The sequence below is a fragment of the Ochotona curzoniae genome, unplaced genomic scaffold (genome assembly GCF_017591425.1).
Source record: "Ochotona curzoniae isolate NIBS_2020 unplaced genomic scaffold, NIBS_Ocur_1.0 scaffold_3890, whole genome shotgun sequence".
Taxonomy (NCBI): domain Eukaryota; kingdom Metazoa; phylum Chordata; class Mammalia; order Lagomorpha; family Ochotonidae; genus Ochotona; species Ochotona curzoniae.
This window is the reverse complement of record NW_024467115.1, coordinates 30,172,794-30,195,057: the sequence shown is the minus strand read 5'-3', so window position 1 is coordinate 30,195,057 and position 22,264 is coordinate 30,172,794. Positions and strand designations below refer to the sequence as shown.

Here is a 22,264-nt window from a genome sequence, read left to right as displayed (position 1 = left end):
CGAGTCGCTCCGCTCTCTCGGTCATGTGACCTTAACGTAACCGGACAGGAAAAGCCCCGCCGCCGCCGCCGCGCCGGAGACACCGACCGCGGCGGCAGCAGCAGCAGCGAGCGAGCGAGCGGCGGGGAGGACAGCGCGGCCGACGCGGCCCAGCGGCGCCTCCTGCACGCTCCCCGCCGACAGGTAAGCGCGCACGGCCTCGGCCGCCCCGGGACCCACGTGCCTCCGCCGCCGCCGCCGCCCCGGGACCCGGGCTCCGCCGAGGCGGGGGGCGGCCGGGGCTCGCCAACGGTTCCGGCGGAGGCAACAAAGCCGACGGCCGCCCGGCCCGCGGCCCGAGCCCCGGCCGCCCCCGGCCGCCCCCCGCCGCCCCGCGCGCCCGGGCCCCGGTGCTGGCCCGCGAGGGGCGGGAGCGGCCGCGCCCGGCGCCGCCGGGGCTCTGGCCGCCTGACAAAACCATCCCCGGAGCCGGGCGGCGGCGGCGGCGGCTCCATCCGGGGCTCGCGCGCGGGGGAGGGGACGGAAGCCGAGAGGGCGGGGAGGGGGCGGCTCGCGTTCCGGGCCCCGCCGCCGCCGGTGCCTCCCTGCCCGCCGCCACCGCCAAGGGCGTCCGGGCGGCGGCGGCGGCGGCGGCCGGCGAGCGTCCCGCGCTGGAGCCCCGGGGAGCGGGCCCGTCAGGTGCGTAGTCCTCCCGGCGCCTCCTCCTCCTCCTGCTGCTGCTGCTGCCGTCGCCGGCGGCGGAGGCGGCCAGGCCGCGAGCTGCGGAAGTGGGCTGGGGGGGAGGGGAGCTGGCAGGGAGGGGGAGGGGAGGGATCCGGTCGGACCGGAGCAGGCCCGGCCTCTCTGGCGCTTCTCCCAGCGGCCGCGGCTCCGACAGCTGCTGCCGCTCCCGCGCCGGCTCCGCCTCCCGGCCGGCGGGCGGGGGCGCGCACGCGCGCTTCCGGCCCGCGCGGGTCTCGCGCTGTCTGCGACTCTCGCGCGCGCTCTCCGCGCCGCGCCCCGCCCCCTCCCCGGCCCGGGCACAGCGCGCGGCGTAGGCGTCGCCATTGTGTCCCTGTACGCACACGCGCGCGCGCGGGGGGGCGGGACTAGGGCCAGCGCGCGCACGCACGCACGCTCGCACGCACGGCCCCGCGGCCCGGAGGGGGACGGCAGGAGGGCGGCTCGGCGCGGCGCCTCAGGCCTCGGGGAGGAGCGGGGAGGACGGCGGGGGGACCCGGGCTCCGCCCTCCGGAGGCGGACGCCTCCCCGGGCCGCCTGGCGCCCGGAGCGCCCTCCCGCCCCTGCCTGTGGGAAAGCCGAGCCCTCGGCCCGCCGCGGCGCTGCGGTCTCTGCCGCCTGGGGCCGCCAAACCTCCCCGGCGACCATGAATTTTTAAACAAGGCCGCAGAGACAAGTGTCGACCGGAGCCGAGGAGGAAGCGAGGCGGGGGCGAGGGGCGGTCTGTGGTTTTCTCAGCCGGTGGAGCGAAAAGGGCGGAAAGAAGCTGGCCGCGCCACCGGCCCGGGGCACCTGCAGCAGCACTCGGCTCCCGCCCCGGAGTGCGCCTGGGGAGCTGGGCCAGGCTCCTCGCACCCCCAGACAATGGAACCACTTAGTGTGGGAGTGTGCGTTCTATCCATACTCGTGGGTTTCTGTAAATAAAGCTACAGCAAAGCCCTCAGCACGGCTTATACATCTCCTGGGTGGTCCAGGTGGCCCTAGAGGCATGCCCTGACCTTGACCCCGGGGAAGCCCCGCAGCCAGGCGTGGTCCTAAATTTTAATATAAAATCACAAGTAGGACGTTTAAATCTTCATTCCCCCAACTGATCAGAAACCAAGGTTAGCTGGTTATTTCTGTTTTGCATTCTGAATAGCCTTGCCATAATATATCCAGGGTGTTTTGAAACTGTTAAAAGGTAGTTTAGAAGGAGGAAGTAATTAACCACTAATATTGCATCACTTTAAATTGGACCATTCTTGTTCAGTAATCTCATGGCTTATGTGGGGTTTTTTGGCCTGTGATGAACAGCAGAATTCCTAAAGCTCAGGCAGCGGTCCGCAGTGAGAGAACTGGGGAACAGCAGTACCAGTAGCACCCAGACACTTCGTGGGACGCCCAGCTGCCTCCTCCCCAGACTCCTGTTCAAGGAGAGTGCAAGTAAACTCCTCCAAAACACTCCCTTGGCAGAAAACACTAACTCAGGACAAGAAATGTTGTGCCCTTTTGTAAGGTGATGTGAAATGATTAGGGGTATGTGTCCTAACAGCCTAACGGGGGACCCTGTGGTCCTGTGATGGGCTGTGTCCACGTCAGGTGCCTATGAAACTGGGTATGCTTTCTCCTGCTTGGAATTATCTGAATACGTGGGGGCTTGAACAAGTTGGTGGACAAGAAAAAAGATAAAATTTATTTTGCTGTAAATGAAAATTTAAAGATTTATTTGTTTTTTATTGGAAAGACAGATTTTATACAGTGGAGCGACAAAAAGATCCTACATCCACCAGTTCACTCCCCAAGTTACTGCAACGGCCCAGAACTGAATCAATTCTAAGCCAGGAGTTTCTTCCGGGTATCCCACACGGGTGCAGGGTCTCAAGGCTTTGGGCCGTCCTCAACTGCTTTCCCAGGCCACAAGCAGGGAGCTGGATGGGAAGTGGAACAGCTGGAACCCAAACCAGTGACCATATGGGATCCTGGCACTGGCAAGGATTTAGCCACGGAGCCATCGTGCCAGAACCCAAAATAAGCATCTTTACAGTTCAGTTTGCACAGCCTGTCTGAGGTCCCCTCATAAAGGCAGGAAGGGAAGGAAACAAGGAGGCTGCAGCGTGATACACGCTGACGTAGGATCAGCCTCTTTGCAACGGTGGCGCTCCTGCCATTTCCGCTGCCTCAGAGCTGTGTTCTCAGGCCCACCCACTTTTTCTGGTAGAAACTGGCAAAGTGCAGCAAGTAGGAGTGGTGCCAGACTGTGACCAGAAAGTTAGACTGAAAGAACAGCCCGGGGACTTTGACCAAACAGCTGACCACAGGGCATTGGTCCTTTTCCTGTGTCCTTTTGCTCTTGGGGGAATCCAGCCATGACTTTGGAAACCTAAAAGAAATTGAGTTTTTATTTTTTTCTGAATGAAAAAAGATTGTCAATGATTCTAAATGTTAGATGAGTTTTGTTGTTGTTCTGAGAGACGAGGAGAGAGGCTGCTTCCAGGCTTGTTCACTCAGGAAGTCCACAGTGGCTGGGTGCTGAAACCAGGAGCCCTGGGCCCTGTGGAAGCCTGTCACGTGGGCAGCAAGAGGCTGCAGTGAGGCAGGAATCCAACACAACGTGTCCTCTGAGCACAGTAACCTGGGTCTAACCTATAAGCCAAACACAAACTCCTGGAAAATATTTCCAAGATCTTTTTTATGCTCGGATAGGTTGTAACTTTTACCAGCAAATTGGCATGATTTAGGCAAAGCAGGTTAAGCCAGGGCCTGTGACAGTGGCATCTCATATTTGAGAGCTGATTTGAGTCAGCGGCTCTGCTTCCAATCCAGCTTCCTGCTGACGTGTCTGGGAATACAGCAGATGGTGTCTGAAGCCGCTCCACCCACGCTGAGGACCCAAGCAGAGTTTCAGCCTGGCCCAGCCTTGGCTCTTCTGACTATCTGGGGAGTGAACCAACAGATGGAAAATTCTCTTTCTATATCATTCTGCCTTTCAAATACATAAATCTTAACAAAGGAATAGTCTAACGTGGCTGTCTGTGATTGTATGTAAATATCCTTAAGTACACCTGTAACACTAAGCCTTTATAGTCGGCACTGTCTGGCCCGTGCAGTAACCTAACGGCTAAGGTCTTCACCTTGCATGCACTGGGGTCCCTTAAGGGTGCCAGTGTGTCCCAGCTGTTCCACTTCCCTTCCAGCTCCCCGTTTGTGAGCTGGGAAAACAGCCGAGGACGGCCCAAAGCCTTGGGACCCTGCACTGGCATGAGAGACTTGGAAGAAGCTCCTGGCTCCTGGCTTTGGATTGGCTCAGCTCTAGCTGTTGTGGCCACTTGGGGAGTGAACTGGTGGACAAAAGGATATCTCTTTCTTTCTCTCTCTCCCCTGCCCCTCCCTCCGTCCTCTTTACTCTCTCTCTCTCTTTCTTCTCTTCTCTCTATAAATCTCTTTCCACAAAAATAATTTTCAAAAAATCAGCATCAGCACTATCATAAAAATGATTAATCATAGATCTCTGACCTACTTCTACTTAACACTTAAAAGTGTCCCTGAAATGCCTGCTTTTGATGCGAACTTAAATTTTGAAACCAGCTTTTAACATAAACATAAGCACAATGTAATTGAAAAACGTAGGTCTTTTACACATGTGAGACTTTTCAATGTGAGAATGAGACTGTTAGTTGGTTTGTGCCTCACCTTTTCCCAGTTACTGTGGAACAAGGTTGACTAAAGAAATATCAAGAATAGCACAACAATCCATCGTCACAACTAAATAAGATGTATTTCCTTACCTTTGAAATACAGCTTTAAAATATATTGAAAGTCAAATGATCAGACCCATTTAAGGTGACTTCACCAGGCCTGCATTATTAATAATTTATAGTACTAATTGGAAAAGCAGTTTTTCATCCTGGTAAGTGGTCTGCACTGCTTGGAAGAATCTGCCTTGCTTGTGGGTAATGCTTCCCCGTGCCCTGTGCATTACCATATTCATTTATACTTCACTTCAATAAAGGCGAGGACTTTACAGGATTCTGTTAGTGTACTTGAGTCGGGCAGTCTAAGTGGTGTTTAGTGTCTTTGGAAATCTATTCTCTTTAAAAGGAGAATTCATCAGTTCCCCGAAGCTGCTTTGTTCTTCTGTTCCTTTGGTGTCCCCTTCAGCTGCACCTCTGAGAGGAGGAGCTGGAGTTCAGGTACAGCCTGGGACACCTGCATCCCAAATTGGAGCGCCTGGCTCCCAGCTCTGTCCCTGTTCCTGGTTCCAGAGTCCTGCCAATATGCACCCTGGGCTGCAGCTAATATGCACCCTGGGCTGCAGCAGATGATGGGTGGCCCAAGTGCTTGGGTCTCCTGCCACTCAGTTGGGAATTGAGTGCTGCCCCTGGCTCCGGCCTCAAGCTGTAGCTGTTACAGCTGTTCAGAGAGGAAGCAGCAGCAGCAGAACTCTCTCCCTGCCTTCCAAATAACATGAAGGTTTAAAAAAGAAAAAAAGAGGACAGACTCTCAGAACTTTAAAATGGTCAAAATGAAACAAAACTCCGGCTGCTTGCCCAGGGCTCAGCCACATGCTGTGTGGTGGGGACTGGAAGCACTTGGCTTGACCACGAGAGAGCATCCTGTGAGCAAAGTGAGATGCAAACCACAGCACTGCAGGACCTAAATGTTTGACCTTGGAAAGTGTTTGTTTTAAAACTTCAACATGACTACTCAAGTGGCTTGCAGTGCTTGAATTTACCGAAGAAAGAGACTAGCCATGGTAGTTTTCCATTCTTTTTTGAAAACCTTCTCCACTTTATTTGAATTTCTTTTTTTTTTTTTTTCATCTTCTCATGAACTTGTTGAAGTTTTCTCCTACTTGAAGAAGACATTCCATCAAAATCCACTTGGAAGCATTGCCTGCCTCGCCATCTTGTCTGCAGTTCTCTCTGCTCACTGTTGTAGTGTAGAGATGACACGCTAGTTCTCGTTTAGTTGGAGTCTTTAAAATTTCACTTGTCAGTGTTGTGCGAGGAGGTCTTGTGCAGGTCTTCAGTTCCATGTCTGACCGTCAGCGCCTGTGTGGGTAGAATCAGTAAAAATTTGCAAGAAGTGCTTGGGAGCACGAAAGCAGGGTTCAGGGTCGCCTCTTCTCCTTGGCAGCTTTAGCCTCTCCAGCTGGGTTGTGATGTAAGGCCTAGGCTTCAGGAACTGGATGCGCCTGGCTTCTCTTGAGGCCTCTCAGAAGTAAATCCCAGGACTTCCCCAGCTTCAGGTCAGCATTCCCACACACAGTCCACCTCTGCTCCAAGTCTGTGAAGCCTCAACTCTAGGATATCTGGACCTAGCCTCAGGCTCTTCCCCACCAACTGGGCTCCCTGCTCCCCGTGCTGCCCCAGGCAACTGCCAGGATCCAGTAGGATCCATCCATCCATTCACTTGAAGTCAGTCCAGCGGGCAGTCCTCTGGGACTGTTTGATCTTCCCTGCCTGCCTCCATCTCCGTCTGTTCCACCAGCCAATCCTGTTGGGTTTTCATCTTCTGAGTATCTTCAGAGTCCTGCCCGTGTTTGCCCATCCTCATCACCAGCTCAGCTGTCCTCTCTTTTCTGGGCTCCTAGTCTGTCTCTCCTGCAGGTCACTTTCTAGCGCGTCTCCCCTCTCCTCTCCTGGCTCTCCAGTTTAGTGACGTCTGCAATGGAAATGACCTGAGCACAGTCTGGGTGGCCTTCTATTGGGGCTATCTCACTGTGTCACCAGGCTCAAGATCCCCTTCTTGACAATCCTAATGGAGATCCCCGTCTCCAGCCCAAGTGTCTGTCCTTATTCTTCTCAAGCTCTTTGTCCTGCAGCATAATCATGAACTGTAAACCAATACTCAGAACTTAATTATAAACGGGCGGTGAGGTGACTTTTGACAGAGCTCTGTTCACTAGAGTGCTCGCCACGTGCTCACAACAGGTGGGGCTGGGCCAGGCTGAAGTTGGGAGCTGGTAAACCAGTCCGGGTCTCCCAAGCCCACATGGGGGATGAGACCCCAATTACATAAACTACTGTAACTGTTGCCACTGAGTGACAGAACATGCATTAGTAGGAAGCTGAAATTCTGCCTGGAAGTGGAATGTGAACCCCAGGTGTTCTAAAATGGGATGCGGGCACCCTTGGCAGCATCCCACCTGCTGAGCCAAATACTTGCCCCAACAAGAGAACTGTTGTCAGCTGAATGAAGTACAGAAAGACAGGTGAACTGCTTCCCAGACACTTGGAATAGCCAGAGCCAGGCCAGACTGCAGCCAGGGGCCCAGGAATATCCAGATGCTTTCCCATAAGCTTGGCGGAGACCCACATACTTGAGCCGTTATCTGCTGCCTTCTGGGTGGTGGTTCACAGCAAGCGGACTCAGAAGCAGGGTAGCCAGGATTCTGATTTGGGAAGTTGGTGCCCCAAGAAGCATCTGCTGTGCTACATGCCTGGCCCTGCACGAGTGTTTGGAGCATAAGATTTGCATGTTGGAAAGATCATTCCAGCTGTTACATTGTGCTAAGATAAGGAAGCTGAAATTGGAGGTGGGAAAGGAGTTGGCAGTGAAGAATTTCAGTAAATGAAGCTTGTGTGACTGAATAGACAGAAGAGACTAAGTATGGTTGGTCAAAGTGTGGTTGATGGCACCTTGCTCTGAGCTGGGAATACAAAAGGAACAGGTTTGTTTGCTTAGATGTTATTGTCCTGGGTGCAGGTGGGGTAAGAGGACAGAAGGATTCAAGTTTGATTTTCCCTAGACAGTCCCTGAGGACAGCCAGCTGTACCTGGATGAGCTCGCCCAAGAGCAGCTGTAGTAAGAGGCTGTGGCCCCGACTCTGAGGGCTCTTGTAAGTTGAGTCGGCAGAGGTCAGACCAAACCAGAGTTTGCACCTGGAAGCAGAGCTGACAGCCTTCACAGGAGGGCAGGTTTGGACCGCCTCCAAGAGATCCAGGGAGCTAGGGTCCTCACAGTGTGGACAGGCCCTTGCCAGACTGGAGGGGGCAGGTGGAAGGACAGCCGGCCATTTCCATGGAGGAGGGACAGAGCCATCGGTGCTGGTGCTGCATCCGCAGCATGAGCAGCGTTTTTGTGCACGCAGAGACTCATGGAACCGAGCAGAAGGACCATGATGAGGAGGGAGGAGAGAAGGAATTGGAAAAGTCAGCTGAGTGGTTCAGGGGCTCAATCCTGCCCCGTTCGCTCAGGCTGGTGCTCAGATGGAAGAGTCCAGGGTTCTGTCGTGGCTCTTCTTGAGACAGGCTTTTCTGGTCTCAAAGTAAGGTTTCAGAAAGTTGACCTGTAGGTGAATGTCATCTCCCCCAAGTGGAGTTCAAGCGTGGAACGACTTTTCATTAGGCGTCTTCACTTCCCCGAGAGCCACAGGGGCCCAGGTGTTCTCAGCTCTGTTTGAGGACTTAGGTCCTCTCCTTTCCTAATGTAGAGGATGTTGCCAAATGGAGAACCTGAAATAACTCCTAAACTCCCTGGAAATAGAAATGTTCAAATGCATTTTTATCATGGCTTCATTCTTAGGCTCAAAGTATAATACTCATATATTATGGTTTGCTTATGAGATGAGAGAACCATATATTCTGATGTATTGAAGGCTGTACCATACATCCATTAATATAAAAGGCAAAAACCTCAATTCTTTAAAAACTTCTCATTGTGGTATAGCATGTAAAGCTACCGCCTGCAAAGCCAGCAACCAGCTGCTCCACTCCCCATCCACCTCCCTGCTAATGGCCCAAGAAGAACAGTGGAGAAAACCCCAGTGTCGAGGCCCCTGCAGCCCACAGGGAAGAAGCTCGTGGCTTCCGGCTTCAGCCTGGCCCAGCCCTCACCAGCAGATGCATCATCTCTCTTTCTCTAACTCTTTCAAACAAATCTTCAAAAAACTTTTTTTTGTATAACATTAAAACAAAGATTGTGTGCCAGAAATCTGTTGGGCCAGGCATGTGGTACAGTGCTACGGCTCCGCTGGGGTGCTCATCCTTGTTGGAGTGCAGTTGCAGCTTCCTGTTCATGCGCTCCCTGGAAGACAAGCGGATGGCTGAGTGTCCGGGTCCCCGTTACCCAGGTGGGGGACCTGGAAGACAAGCGGATGGCTGAGTGTCCGGGTCCCCGTTACCCAGGTGGGGGACCTGGAAGACAAGCGGATGGCTGAGTGTCTGGGTCCCTGTCACCCAGGTGGGGGACCTGGATTGAGTTCCCTCTTCCCAGCTTCCGCCTGCTCAAGCCGAGCTGAATTTTCCCTGTTTCTGTGGGCAGCTGGGGAGTTCATTCACTGATAGGAGATCTCTCCTTGTTTCTAAAACAAAAATCAATTGTATAAGAATTAAAACTCTTTATAAGAAAGGGAAATACAGGGACCAGTATTATGATGTAGCAAGTTAAGCCTCTGCTTGACACCTGCATCCCATATTGGAGTGCCAGTTGGCAAGTCCCGGCTGCTCCTGCTTCCGGCCCATCTTCCTTGCAGATTACAGCAGGGAAAGCAATGAGTGTACGCTCAAGTGCTTGGATTCCTGTCATCCATCTAGGTACCTGGATGGCTTTCTGCTGCTGGCTTCAGTCTGGCACAGCCCCCGCTAGTTTGTGTGCTCACTTGCTCACTCTCTGTGTTACTCTGTCTTGCAAGAAAAAAAAAATTCAAGGATTAAGCCCACTTGAAATTACTTCAATAATGTTAGCAAGCAACTTACCCACTGTATGCCTGTTTTTTGCACTTGGAAAAAAAGGAGGTACCAGCGCCTTGAATATCACTTAAGTTAGTGTGAAATCAAGTGAGACAGCATATGGAAATCGTGGCACCCTTTAAGAAACAGTGGTTCCATCATTATCTTCAAGAGATAAATAGTAATGAGGTGTTGCACTTGAGGCTACCATGATGTCACCTAAAGCTGCCTGATCGGAGTCAGGGGACATTGGCAGAGTTGTAAACCACAGGTATGTCTCAGGACCCTTGCGTGTTTTGGAGAGAAGCACTTGACTAAAACAGCAAAGGAATATCATGAGTCCTTCAGGAGAAAAGCCCTAAGTGCAAACATCCTCATTACATCCTGTGAGAGAGCCATTCCTCTGAAGTCCCAGTGGCTTTGCAGCCTGACACTGCGCCTGTCTCTCGCGAGGAGCCCCGTGCCTTTCCCTGTCTCTCCACCTTCCTGCCGTGTGTGGTCTCACCTTCGCCACACAGAGAGATCTGTATCCTTTGCTTGGTTTCCCCCAGTGAAAACGTCATGCTAACTGTAACACGGCTACACACACCCAGGCCACTGGTAGACCGGGGTATAACTGCAGGAGGCTGTATTCTCACAGTATCCGTCCTGTTGTCCTTCTGCAGTGGCCCCACTCGCTCCCCTCTTGCCCCACCGTTAGGAATCTATTCTTTCAACAATATTAGAAGACTCATACAGTATATAACCTCTTAGAATTACCATCTTTTACTGAGCATCAGGGGTTTTTCCTGTAGTTGTAGTTATCCGTAGTATTTAACTGTTTAACGGTTGCTTCTTGTTTCATGCTGTTAGAAATGAAGGTATCGCTTTGATGTGAACTTAGGTTTTCCTGTTTCTGGAGTAGTGTCTAGGAGTGCAGGTGCTGATCTGTGCGTAGTTTCTTAAGCTCCCAGCTTTGCAGAGTAACTGCACATTTACGCTCCTTCCAGCAAGGTATGAGGGAGCCAGTTTCTCCTCACTCTTGCCAGCATTTGGCATTGGGAATTTTGATTTTAACCATTTGATGAGTGTGGAGTGATTGTGTTTCTAGTTTATATTTCCTGAGTGGCTAATAAAGTTGAATATTTTCATGTGTCTAACTGCCCTCTGTATATCTTCCTTGGTGAATTATGTCCTTAAGTCTGTGGCACATTTTTTTTGGTTGAGTTTTGAGAGTTCTTTGTATATTGCAGATCTTGGCCATTTCTCAAAGGAGTAGTTTGCAAAGATTCTCAAACGTACTCTCCATCCCAGTGTTCAGCTTTTCAACTGTTTACAGTCTTTCATGAAACAAAAGTTTATTTTTAATTCTGATGAAGACCACTTAATAAGTTTTCCTTTAAAGAATTCTGCTTTTGGAAGTCAGTTATGAAAACTGTTTGCCCAGCTATAGAGCCTTAAAATTTTCTCTCTCTTTTTTTTTCAAAAAGTGTTATGGTTTTGTATTTTTTAAAAAAGATTTATTTATTTATTGAAAAGTCAGATATACAGAGAGGAGAGACAGAGAGGAAGACCTTCCATCCAATGATTCACTTCCAGGTGAGCCCAACAGCTGATGCTATGTTGATCCGAAGCCAGGATCCAGAAAACTCTTCTGGGCATCCCACACGGGTGCAGGGTCCCAAAGGCTTTGGGCCGTACTCGACTGCTTTCCCAGGCCACAAGCAGGGAGCTAGATGGGAAGTGGAGCTGCCAGGATTAGAACCAGTGCCCATATGGAATCCCGGGGCATTCAAGGCGAGGACTTAAGCCGCTAGGCTACTGTGCCAGGCCCTATGGTTTTGTATTTTACATTTGTGTCCCTGATCCCGTTTGAGTTGATTGTTCTGTAAAGGTACAAGACTTAAGACTCTTGTTTCTTGTTTTTGTTCTTGTCTGCAGAAGCCCATTGGCCCGGACCCTGTGCGTAAGACAGTTGTCCTCCGTGCTCGCTGCTGCCCCCTGCCAGCGCTCAGTGGCGCAGCTTTCTGTGCGTCTGCCTCTGGCTTCTGTCTTCTCTCCCTCTGACTTGCGTGTCTACCGCTCTCGAGTGCTGAAGCAATGTGACACGACTCGAAACGGGGTGACTGATTCTTCCCACTTCATTATTACATATTTTTAAATGATTTTTGATTGATTGAATTCTAGTTCTTTCGCCTCCATATTAAATATTTTGAAATAGTCTTCTATATCTTCAAAACAAAAACCTTGCTGAGGTTTTGGGAAAAATGATACCTTTAGCATGTTAGGTTTTTCTGCCTGTAAACATAGTATGTCTGTCCATTTATTTATATCTTTGATTTATTTCATCCATATTTTGTGGCCTTCAGCATGCAAGTCCTGCACATGTTAGGTTCACACCTACGTATTTCATTTTTCTGAGTTATTGTAAATGAACGATACTATTAAGTTCAGTGTGCACTTTGACATTGCTAGTGTGTAAGATTAGCAGCTGATTTGGGGTTCTTTGCATGACTGTGACCTTACCAGATTCATAATGTCGGTTCTAGGCGTTCCTTGTAGATTCTTTGAGATCTCTGCTACCTGTATGTTATCTGTCAATAGGGACCATTTGAGTTCCTCCTCCTTATCTGCTTGCCTTTTCTCTCCTCTCTTGTTTTACCATTTTAGCGTAGTGAGAGCAGACCCCTTTCTCCCAGTTTTAGAGAGAAAGCATTCACTGTTTCTCACCATCAAGCATCATATGGAGTATAATGTTGATCGGCGTGCAGTGGGATGGTGTCAGATGGTGCAGTGTGGTGACTGGAATGCATTCGGCCAGGGTGCTTGGCGAGGGTCCAGCGTGCATAAAAACGGTTGTAGAATTTGGAGTCAGAATATTTGGATTTAATTTTGACTCCCCCACCTTCTAACTAGATGACCCGGGGCAGATTGGCTCTTTGTCTTGAAGCCCATTTTCTCCAACACCACGAAGAGGGTACAGTGCCAACCCCCGCTTCCCTCACTCTGTGGAAGTGTTAACAGCAAGAAGATGAAAGGATGTGTCAGCTATTGCGTGTCCCTGGCAGGTGCACCTGTAGGAGCAGGGAGATTGCCTTGAACTCCTCCCCTTTTCACCCTGCTTTGCTGTGATCCGCACCCCATGACCCTCGTCCCTCTGAGGAAGCTGTGACAAACTCTGATGGCTCATTTGCATTTGTGACTTTAAACTACAGGACTGACTGGTCCAGGAGTACGTGCTATGTCAAGGGATCTAAAGCTCACCCCTGGGCTTCTCCAGCCACCGCTCTGTGCGCTGCTGCTAAGCACCACCCCTCATTTACCCTCAGTGACCTAATCAGTCAGCCTGGAGGAATGGCAGATCCACTTCGGGGCGCTCTTGTGAATTCTAAATGAGTCAATTTATAGAATGCTTTAGCCGTGCCTGACAGCTAAGATAATGACTATTGGTGACTTTAGAGGACACAGTCTGATTTGTGAATCACCTTTCTTAAAAATCAAATTGTTTGCTTTGCAGATTTTTTAAAAAATGGATTTGGCCAACCATGGACTTATTCTACTGCAGCAGTTAAACGCGCAGCGGGAGTTTGGGTTCCTGTGTGACTGCACGGTTGCAATCGGCGATGTGTACTTCAAGGCACACAAATCAGTTCTTGCTTCATTCTCCAATTACTTTAAGATGTTGTTTGTCCATCAGACCAGGTAACTAAAGCGGTTGATGATAATGGAATGACTGTAGCCTTCCTCACCGCCAGGCCCCTCTTCCCGCGGAGCCTGGCCTTCGGCCTCATCACCGTGGGCTCTGCCTCTCCTGGGCTCCTGGGTGCCCAGTTCCCTGTGGTTAATTGCAAGTGCTTTCAGAGCACTTGGGGATGCCCTGCCCACCACCCCTACCAGGCTGGGCAGGGCCCATTTGACACAGAGCCCACCCGCCTCATGTGAGACCTCGGGGTACCCCTCCGCTGGGAAGCTTTGTGAATTCCATGTCGAAGGCCCTTTTTTTCCGCCAGTCCTGATACCGTAGCACCCCATCCCCCCCCCCAAACTTCCTTTATTTATTCTTGGCTTGAAAGTGTGCATTTTCCAGGTCCCTATTTACTGCCTTAAAACCTCCCAGTATCTCAGCCTGGTGTTCTCCTTGCTGTTGCTTAGAGAAGAAGGCCTCGTGGTGTGTGGGGACGCCGTGTTCCTCCCTGCGCATGCTCCCAGGGCTGCGCTCCCATGGCTGCCCTCACCCTGGGCGCTGTGTTGGGCGCTGTCTGCGGGGAGGGAGCCCGGCTCCCGGAGCACCGCCATCTCTGCAGAGCACCTCACGGGTCTTACCGGGAAAGTGCTGGAAAGGTTCCTCTCTGTCCTTGTGTGTGCTTTCCTATCCCACACGCTTCCTGTTCATTTGCGCTGTGGTTTCCACCCCATCACTCCCTCTGAAATCATTTCCCAGAAGGTCACCGCTCTTCAAAACCGCTGTCCGCCACCGCCTTGCCGCTGCCTGCTTCCTCCCGAAGGGCTTCTCGCCTGCATCCTGATAACCATTGCCCCTGGGCTTAGCCGTCCCCTCCCATGCCCGCCCTGCGTGGGTGAGGGTCTTGGGCCCTCCGTGCCCCTCCTGCCACTCTCACCCAGGGAGCGTGGCCTCCTCCTGTGGCTTGCCTCTTTCGCTGACTTGCACTTTGTAGCTCTGACCGAGGTCTGTCTTCAGTACTTTGTTCCCAGGGCCCCAGGCTGCCTCCTGGCATTTAGAGTTGAATCTCCTCCTTTCATCTCACTTAGCCTTTATAAAGGGCTCCAGGTCTCTCCCCAGAACCGCTCCTGCCTTACCTGTTTTCTTATCCTCAAGTAATCAAACTGAAATCTTTCAAACCACATCGAAGCTGTGCCCAAATCATATTTTCTTCAAAATTCCTTTCACATTTGTCCTTCTCTTCCCTTTTGCACTCTTGTCTGGGCTTTCATTTTCTACATCACTCTGGGATTTACATTCCTGGCGCTGGTCTGCCTGTGCTGCGTGCCTCTGATTGAGGACGCGTAGCCTGATGCTCTTCCTCTGATCGGCAGCCACGGACACGCCTGCTGCACAGCAGGTAACACGCAGGCTCCTTGTCCTGACGTCAGGGTCCTGCAGGCTGGACACGCGTGCTGACAGCTTCATCAGCCGAGCCTCTCTGGGACACCCCGAGCCTTCAGCTGTGCCACTGGACAAGAGCTTGCACTTGTCCGAGTTGTTCGCTCTGTATTTAACCCCCTTCCTTATTTGCAAGTTCCTTGAGGGCAGAGGCTGAGCTTTAGGAATCTCAGGACCACCACAGAGCACAGCTGAACAGCTGCAGGAGGGACTGGGGCAGAGTCAAGGAGCCGAGGCAGAGGGCGGTGGCTTGTCCTGCGCTCCGAGGGTGTTCCGTTGAACTTCACCCTGTCAGGCAGGTCCTGGCTCACCAGGGCTTTGTGTTAGAATGTAACTGTCTTGAAAAACGTTTTGAGGAGAAAGGAGTGTAAGGTAGTGGGTTTGAATGAAATGCAAGGGGCTTACCTCAAGTAGAGGTGGCATGCCAGTGCCCCTGGAGCCGAGGCGTGGGATGTTGCTGTAATTGAAGCCCAGGTTTAAGCAGTAGTGGGTGTCACCGCAGCAGATGTGACAATGTGCTCTTTGGGCTGCTGCTTTGGGGCCAGCTGTGCCCGCCTCTGTGCACAGAATTCAAGCTGAGTCACACCCAGGACGGGGACCTGGGCTTTGACACATCACTTCCTGTGTCAGGAACAGTGGCCCGGCTGCTTGCTCAGTCTTCAGGTGAATTTGGTGCTCATTGTATGTCCTGTACTTGCCACTAGGGGGTCTCTGTCTTCTGTGTTGAAATCGCATAGGCTGCAGACTGAGCTGGCAAAAATGAACTGAGGCACTGGGCTCACTCACTACAGTGTTTCACATTGTTTTTGAACACTTATTTAAAAAATACTAGTGAAGGGGCCCAGCGTGGTAGCATAGTGGTTAAAGTCCTTGCTTTGCATGTGCCGGATCCCATATGGGTGCTGGTTCTAATCCCGGCTGACCTTCCCACCCAGCTCCCTGCTTGTGGCCTGGGAAGGCAGTCAAGGACATCCCAAAGCCTTGGGACCCTGCATGCACTTGGAAGACCTGGGAGAGGCTCCAGGCTCCTGGCTTCGGATTGGCTCAATTCCAGCCGTTGCGGTCACTTGGGGAGCGAATCATCAGGCGGAAGATCTTCCTCTCTGTATATCTGACTTTCCAATAAAAAAATAAATAAAATCTTTAAAAAAGAAAGTATTAGTGAAGAAGAATTTGAAAATGGAAATCACTGTGAAAAGGTATATAGATAACTTGTAGCTACACTGAAACTATTATGTAAAAAAGTTTCCTGGCAAACTGACCCCTGCCAATGGAAGCACTTAGCTGTAATTACATTGCGGAGGGCAGACTGCTGCCTGGCAGGAACAGCCATCCAAGATGGAAAGGACTGAAACAAGGCACCAGAACCTCACAGTGCCACCTGTTTGTTCTTGTCGTGTGTGTGTGCGTGTGTGCACATGTGTTTCTGCTTTCAAGAACACTTTTTGAAGTAAACAAATCAAAATAAATTGGTGTCTGGAGACACTCACCAGCCCCAGGGTCCCTGGCTCATCCTCCTGGCACTGAGCAGCTCTGCAGGCCGGGCTGTGTGCTCCCTGCTCCTCCCTGCCCAGCAGCAGGGACTACACTGGGAGTGCTGGGCTGCCCACTGAGCACCCACCAGCCCGTGCAGCAGCAAGTGAGAGCGCCAGCGCTCGTCTGCAAAGGGATGCTGCTCAGGAGTGCCTGGCATGGATGTTGCCATGCAAGTCCCCTTTGGGCTTTGGCCCTTTCTCCTTTGGGGTGCGGGTGTCTACTGAAGGGCGTCGCAGGCCCACCCTCCCCTGGAAGACCCTTCAGTGCCCACCCAGGAAAGGAGCCGTCAGTGTGAGGTCATCTAAAGGCAGAAGGATTCTCCCGTTCCTCTGCCAGGTCCTAGCGTCGATTGCATCTCTGAAGCCTTCTTTAGCACATGTTGTCCCTGAAGCTTAGTTGAACTAGAGCATTTCCTCAGAGCACCCTGCATGCATTACTGTTGGGACACATCTTGTGCTTAAAGAAAAACCACTCGCATTCATATTCCTACTTAAAGGGATGCTCAAGAACTCCAAATAGAGTTGTAAAGGATTAGTGTGTCTTTTTTAAAAAGAGAGAGAGAGAGAGAAATAGTCACAAATACTCATTTTCTTCCCATGATATTGCCAAAGGAATGCTAGTTTTTTTTTATGCTTGGTTTTTTTCTTTGGCTTTTACACTTTGTAATTTTCATGCAGCTATACGTAGGCTTTCCAATCTACACAACAATAGTGGTATTGTCTCTTTCCAAATATTCCCGAATTCTATTAAATCATTTTTTTCTTTCTAAAACTGAATAAATAGAAACAAGGATATACTGTTAGTATTTTTGCATACTGAAACCTAATGAACATAGTTGCTCAAAGGACCTAGAAGAGTTATAGGAACCAAAGGTCATAGAATCCGAAATGACGGCAAGCAAGGGGGCTGTCTCTACAGCTGAAAGATGCCTTGGCTCTAGGCAGACTCGCTCAGTGGATGATGACTGAGGCCCGAGAGCTACAGACATTTATATCACTGGTGTTTTTACTTTTTGTTTTGTTTAATTTACTTGAAAGACAGAGTTACAGAGAGGTGACAAAGATCTTCCACCATTGGTTCACTCCCCAAATGGCGGCAGTAGCCAGGACTGGGCCAAGGCAAAGCCAGGAGCAGGGAGCTTCGTTGCTCACATGAGTACAGGGGCCCAAGGGCTTTCCTCCATTACCTTCCCAGGCGCACTAACAGGGAGCTAGATCAGAAGTGGAGCAGCTGGGACTTGAACCAACATCCATGTGGGCTGCTGGCATCACAGGAGACAGCTTAACCAGTGAAGCCACAATGCCAGCCCCACATCATTGGATTCTCGGGGATGCGTTAGAACTTGTCATGACTGGGAAGTTTTGGGGGGAATTCTTCCTTAATGCTGGTGCTTCTGAAATGGTGCACACTGAAAAATCTAAGAAAGTCAGCAGTACCACCACTGGTGGTGACGCCGCAGATAAATCTCTCCACTTTGGAGGTGATGTAGTCCACCCCAAGTGCCACACAGGGCAGTTTTGGTGTTCTCAGGACCTTGGTGTGGTGGCTGTGCAGTCAGATGCAGATTCACACGTGCCTGGCACACGTCTGACGTCACCTCTATGACGGGAAGGCCTCGGAATCCTAACCAGCCAAGGGAGAAGCAGTGGAGGGAGGGAGGTAGCGCACGGAGAGCTGGCTGGTGCCCATGACTGCACTGTTCTTTTGTTTGTTTGTTTTTATGATTTACAAGTTCTTTGTTTGAAAGGCAGACTTACACAGAGAGGAAAACAGACAGAAATCTTCATCCACTGCTTCACTCCCTGGATGACCACAGCGGTGCCAGGATCCGTGGAGCTTCTTCCAGGTCTCCCACATGGGTGCAGAGGACCAAGCACTGGGGCAGTTTTCCACCGCTTTCCCAGGCACATTAGCAGAGACCTGGGCTGGGACTGGAGCAGGAGCCTGTGCGGTGGCAGTCTACTCCACCTGCAGCGTGAGCATCCCTAATGGGCACTGTTTATGTCCCGACTGCGCCACATCCAGTCCAGCTCCCTGCTTCAGACCTAGGAAAGCAGCAGGCGATGGCTCAAGTGCATGCGTCCCTGCACCCACTGCGAGATTAGGAGGGACTTTACGGCCATTTAGAGAGTGAGCCAGTGAATGGGATAGCTAAGAGGTGGAGTAGCGGGGACTCAAACCAGTGCCCCTATGGGATGCTGGCAGCACGGACACTGGCTTAACCACCAGTCCCTGGTGACAGCACTAGATAGTTGTAGGGTTGTCCTGGAGCCAGCTTCCCTGGCCTTCCCATCGCTTGAGATGCCGGTGCTGCGGCGAGCAGGCAAGGTTGCTTCTGATTGCTCAGCAAGGTTTGGTGTGTCGCTGTGAGGGTCATGCTCACCCCGAGCTTCTTTGGCTGATGCGTCTTACAAGATCCCCTACTGTGCCCCAGATTTGTAGCCGACAGATCTGGTGATCAAACAGCAAAGAGAATGTCATGAGCCAACAGTCGGGAACGGGGCATGTTGTGGGTTTTGTCCTCGGGTTTGGCGTTACTGTTGGAGACATCTCTTGCCATTTACTCAGCAGGTCTTTTTCCGGTTTCTTTCAGTGAGTGTGTCCGTTTGAAGCCCACTGACATTCAGCCCGATATTTTCAGCTATCTCCTGCACTTGATGTACACTGGGAAGATGGCGCCCCAGCTCATCGACCCTGTCCGTCTGGAGCAGGGGATCAAGTTCCTGCACGCCTACCCGCTGATCCAGGAGGCGAGCCTGGCCAGCCAAGGAACCTTCTCGCACCCTGATCAGGTTTTCCCGCTGGCTTCTTCCTTGTATGGCATCCAGATTGCCGATCACCAGCTGAGACAAGCCACCAAGATCCCTGCTGTCCCTGAGAAGCTTGGGCGAGACCCAAGGCCTCAGGCTGCCAGGATGAGCCAGGAGCCAGTGCCCGAGGCCTCCCAGCTCTCCCAGCTGCCTCCCAACCTGGCCCAACTGAATCGGACAAACATGACTCCCTCAGACCCACTGCAGACCTCACTGTCCCCGGAACTGGTTTCCACTCCCGTCCCTCCCCCTCCTCCTGGAGAGGAGACCAATATGGAAGCCTCATCGTCTGACGAGCAGCCTGCATCCCTCACGATCGCCCACGTGAAGCCAAGCATCATGAAGAGGAACGGAAGCTTCCCCAAGTACTACGCCTGCCACCTGTGCGGCCGACGCTTCACCCTGCGGAGCAGCCTGCGAGAGCACCTGCAGATTCACACCGGGGTGCCTTTCCCGTCCAGCCAGCAGGGCGAGAGCCGCGTGCCCCTGGCCCTCTGCAGCAATGCAGCGGACCTCGGCAAGGACCCCTTGGAAGTGCCTGAGGCGGGCATGATCAGTGACAGTGAACTGCAGCACGTGTCCGACTCCCCAGTCATAGACGGACAGCAGCAGTCGGAGACTCCACCGCCCTCCGACATCGCTGACATTGACAACCTGGAGCAGGCCGACCAGGAGCGGGAGGTGAAGAGGCGGAAGTACGAGTGCACCATCTGCGGACGCAAATTTATCCAGAAGAGCCACTGGCGGGAGCACATGTACATACACACCGGGAAGCCTTTCAAATGTAGCACTTGTGACAAGAGTTTCTGCAGGGCCAACCAGGCTGCCCGCCACGTGTGCCTCAACCAGAGCATCGACACCTACACCATGGTGGACAAACAGACCCTGGAGCTGTGCACGTTCGAGGAAAGCAGCCAGATGGACAACATGCTGGTACAGACCAACAAGCCCTACAAGTGCAACCTGTGTGACAGAACATTCTCGACCCCCAGCGAGGTGGTGAAGCATCCATGCCAAAACCAGAACTCGGATGTTTTTGCCCTGGGGGAGGGACGCTCCATTCTGCTGGGCAGCGGGGACTCCGAGGTCACGGAAGCTGAACACCCGGGCTTAGCTTCCATCAAAAAGGAACAGGAGACTGTATTATTGGACTGAATGTTACTTACCTTTTTAAAACAAACGAAAAACTTGTTTTTACAAAGACCACCTTCCCTCCCTCCCCTTAGTCCCCAAATCAGAACTGAAGTTCTCCATGGCATGATACTCACAGGTCCCTGCTCCCTTCTCCCCTTCCCCGTCCTCTCTTCCCCCTTCTGCTTGCCCCCAGCCCCACCTCTGTAAAAGGCTTTGTGCATTATAAACCTGGAATATATTGACTTTAATTCAGGGGAAATTGGAAAGATAACGGTCCATAGTACTCACCAACTCCGGGAGATGTGGAGAGGCATCCGGTTGTTTGAAAGCATCCTTGGAACTAATGAAGGGTACATAACGAACCAAAACAACCGGAATGCAATTTGGTAAAGGAAAACTCATGGCTTTTCCTTGGGTAGTAAGTCTTCCTTCTGAGAAAACCAGTGTCCAAAAAAACACAGTATTCTTCTGGAAGTGAGGCCGGGCCCTGTAACTATGCAAAAATCTAGAAGGGGCGGGGACGCTTTCCGCCCGAGACAGCGCTCTCCACGCTCCAACGCCCTCCAGGTGTGTCACTGCGGAGTGCTTCCTGTGAGATTATGTCCAGTTCAGAAAAAAAAAAAAAATCACTCATTAAGAAATCTACCTTAACAAAAGAAAAAAGAAGTAATAATGTGATGGCAATCTTAATTTGTGGGGAAAACATGACAAGCTGTGAGTTTGTGTGTTTGCAAGAGGAGACGTGTGGGTGTTGGCTGACAACAGGTGACTTAATGCACACGCCTTATCTAAGCACTGGCTTCCTTCCAACTGGAACAACAGAATGCTGTACTTCCCATTTCTGACCAATCTGTTGTTTTCAAAATCAGATTTCAAAGTACCATTCTATCGATTGTGTTTCTGAATAGAAATGGCTGTGCCATTTGCTAGCAGTCGCCAGCGGTAAATTCATTTTAGTACCAAGCAGCTGCGTGTACTGCAGGGAAAACCTGTGTGTGCGCTACAGGGAGAAGATGTAGGAATGTGGGAGTGTCAAAGGGCAAATGGCCAGCAGAGGTCACTTCGGTCACTTTTCCCAGTCAGCACTGATAGTTCCCTGCAGCATCCGTGAAGCACCGAATTGGCATGGAGAAATCAGGACCCCCCCCTCCAAAATCGATTTGCTATTTAGGGAAAACAAAAAACTTGGATTTTGAAGTTTATTCTTGTTTTTTTAATGCCTAAAGTTTTCTCTATTGGCTTGAAAGCAGTAAGATTATTCCATTGCCTTTCCCTTAGGCCAGTGAGTCTCGAGACAAGTAAGACCCAGAAATACGGACCGAAGGGGTACACCAGGGGGAGGGGCTAGTTAATAACTATACTGTACGCTATGTTAAAAGTGGAAGATCCCGCCATCCTGTCATATGTATAGTTGAGTTCTCAGATTTGTAAGTTTTTATACATCCTTTCATTGAATAAACCTTTAATTAAATGGCTGTGTGACTGTCTTTGTGCGTCTGCCCAGATGGAGCAAGCGTGGGGAGCATTGCACCCCATGTCGCTGTCACAGCATCTCCTCCATCTGTAGGGGTTTTGAAAAGTCCCCTAAGTGGCTCATTCTTTTTTGCTTTTTAAATTTTTTTTTAATTGGAAAGTCAGATATACAGAGAGGAGGAGAGACAAAGAGAAAGATCTTCCATCTGATGATTCACTCCCCAAGTGGCCACAACACCCAGAACTGAGTCGATTTGAAGCCAGGAGCCAGGAGCTTCTTCCAGGTCTCCCACAAGGGTGCAGGGTCCCAAGGCTTTGGGCCATCCTTGACTGCATTCCCAGGCCACAGGCAGGGAGCTGGATAAGAATTAGGCTGCTGGGACATGGACCGGTGCCCATATGGGATCCTGGGCTTGCAAGGCAAGGACTTTAGCCACTAGGCTCCCGGACTGGGTCCAAGTGGCTCTTTCTGTACCTGTAAGATGCTGAACTATCAGGTGCGATGGAGCGAATTCTCTGTGAAGATCTTGTACTGGGCAGCACAACACTGGCCCGGAAATCTTCTTACCGACTCTTCCTGAGGGAAAAGGGGTCCTAAGGGATTTACCCTCCCCCCCACCAATGACACAGAAAAAAAGTGCAGTATAACAGGTTGTTGAGAATGGAGTGGTTTTACCCATTTTATATATTTACATTTTAATTTACAAATAAGAGCCTTGTACCAAGTTAATTTTTTGAGTGGGAAAAGGTAAAGCAGGATGTCTTCTGTAGCCTTTGAAGGACATGAGGTCTAGCCAGGAGGGTCTGGGGGGCCAGGAAGTTGTGTGAGGGTGATGCGG

General features: G+C 51.4%; 1 protein-coding gene across 2 annotated transcripts; it reads left to right on the top strand.

Annotated features, from left to right (window-relative positions):
* The first annotated feature begins 2 nt into the window (after window positions 1-2).
* On the top strand, window positions 3-21,098 carry ZBTB2 (zinc finger and BTB domain containing 2). 2 transcript variants are annotated; one of them, XM_040965281.1, is made up of 3 exons: window positions 3-183; window positions 12,868-13,052; window positions 18,602-21,098. In XM_040965281.1, the coding sequence occupies exons 2-3, from the start codon at window positions 12,880-12,882 to the stop codon at window positions 19,971-19,973; spliced, it is 1,545 nt and encodes a 514-aa protein (XP_040821215.1). In that variant the 5' UTR covers window positions 3-183; window positions 12,868-12,879; the 3' UTR covers window positions 19,974-21,098. The 2 variants fall into 2 exon arrangements, with proteins under 2 accessions (XP_040821215.1, XP_040821216.1); XM_040965282.1 differs by lacking the exon at window positions 3-183 and adding an exon at window positions 628-678.
* The last annotated feature ends 1,166 nt before the right edge of the window (window positions 21,099-22,264 follow it).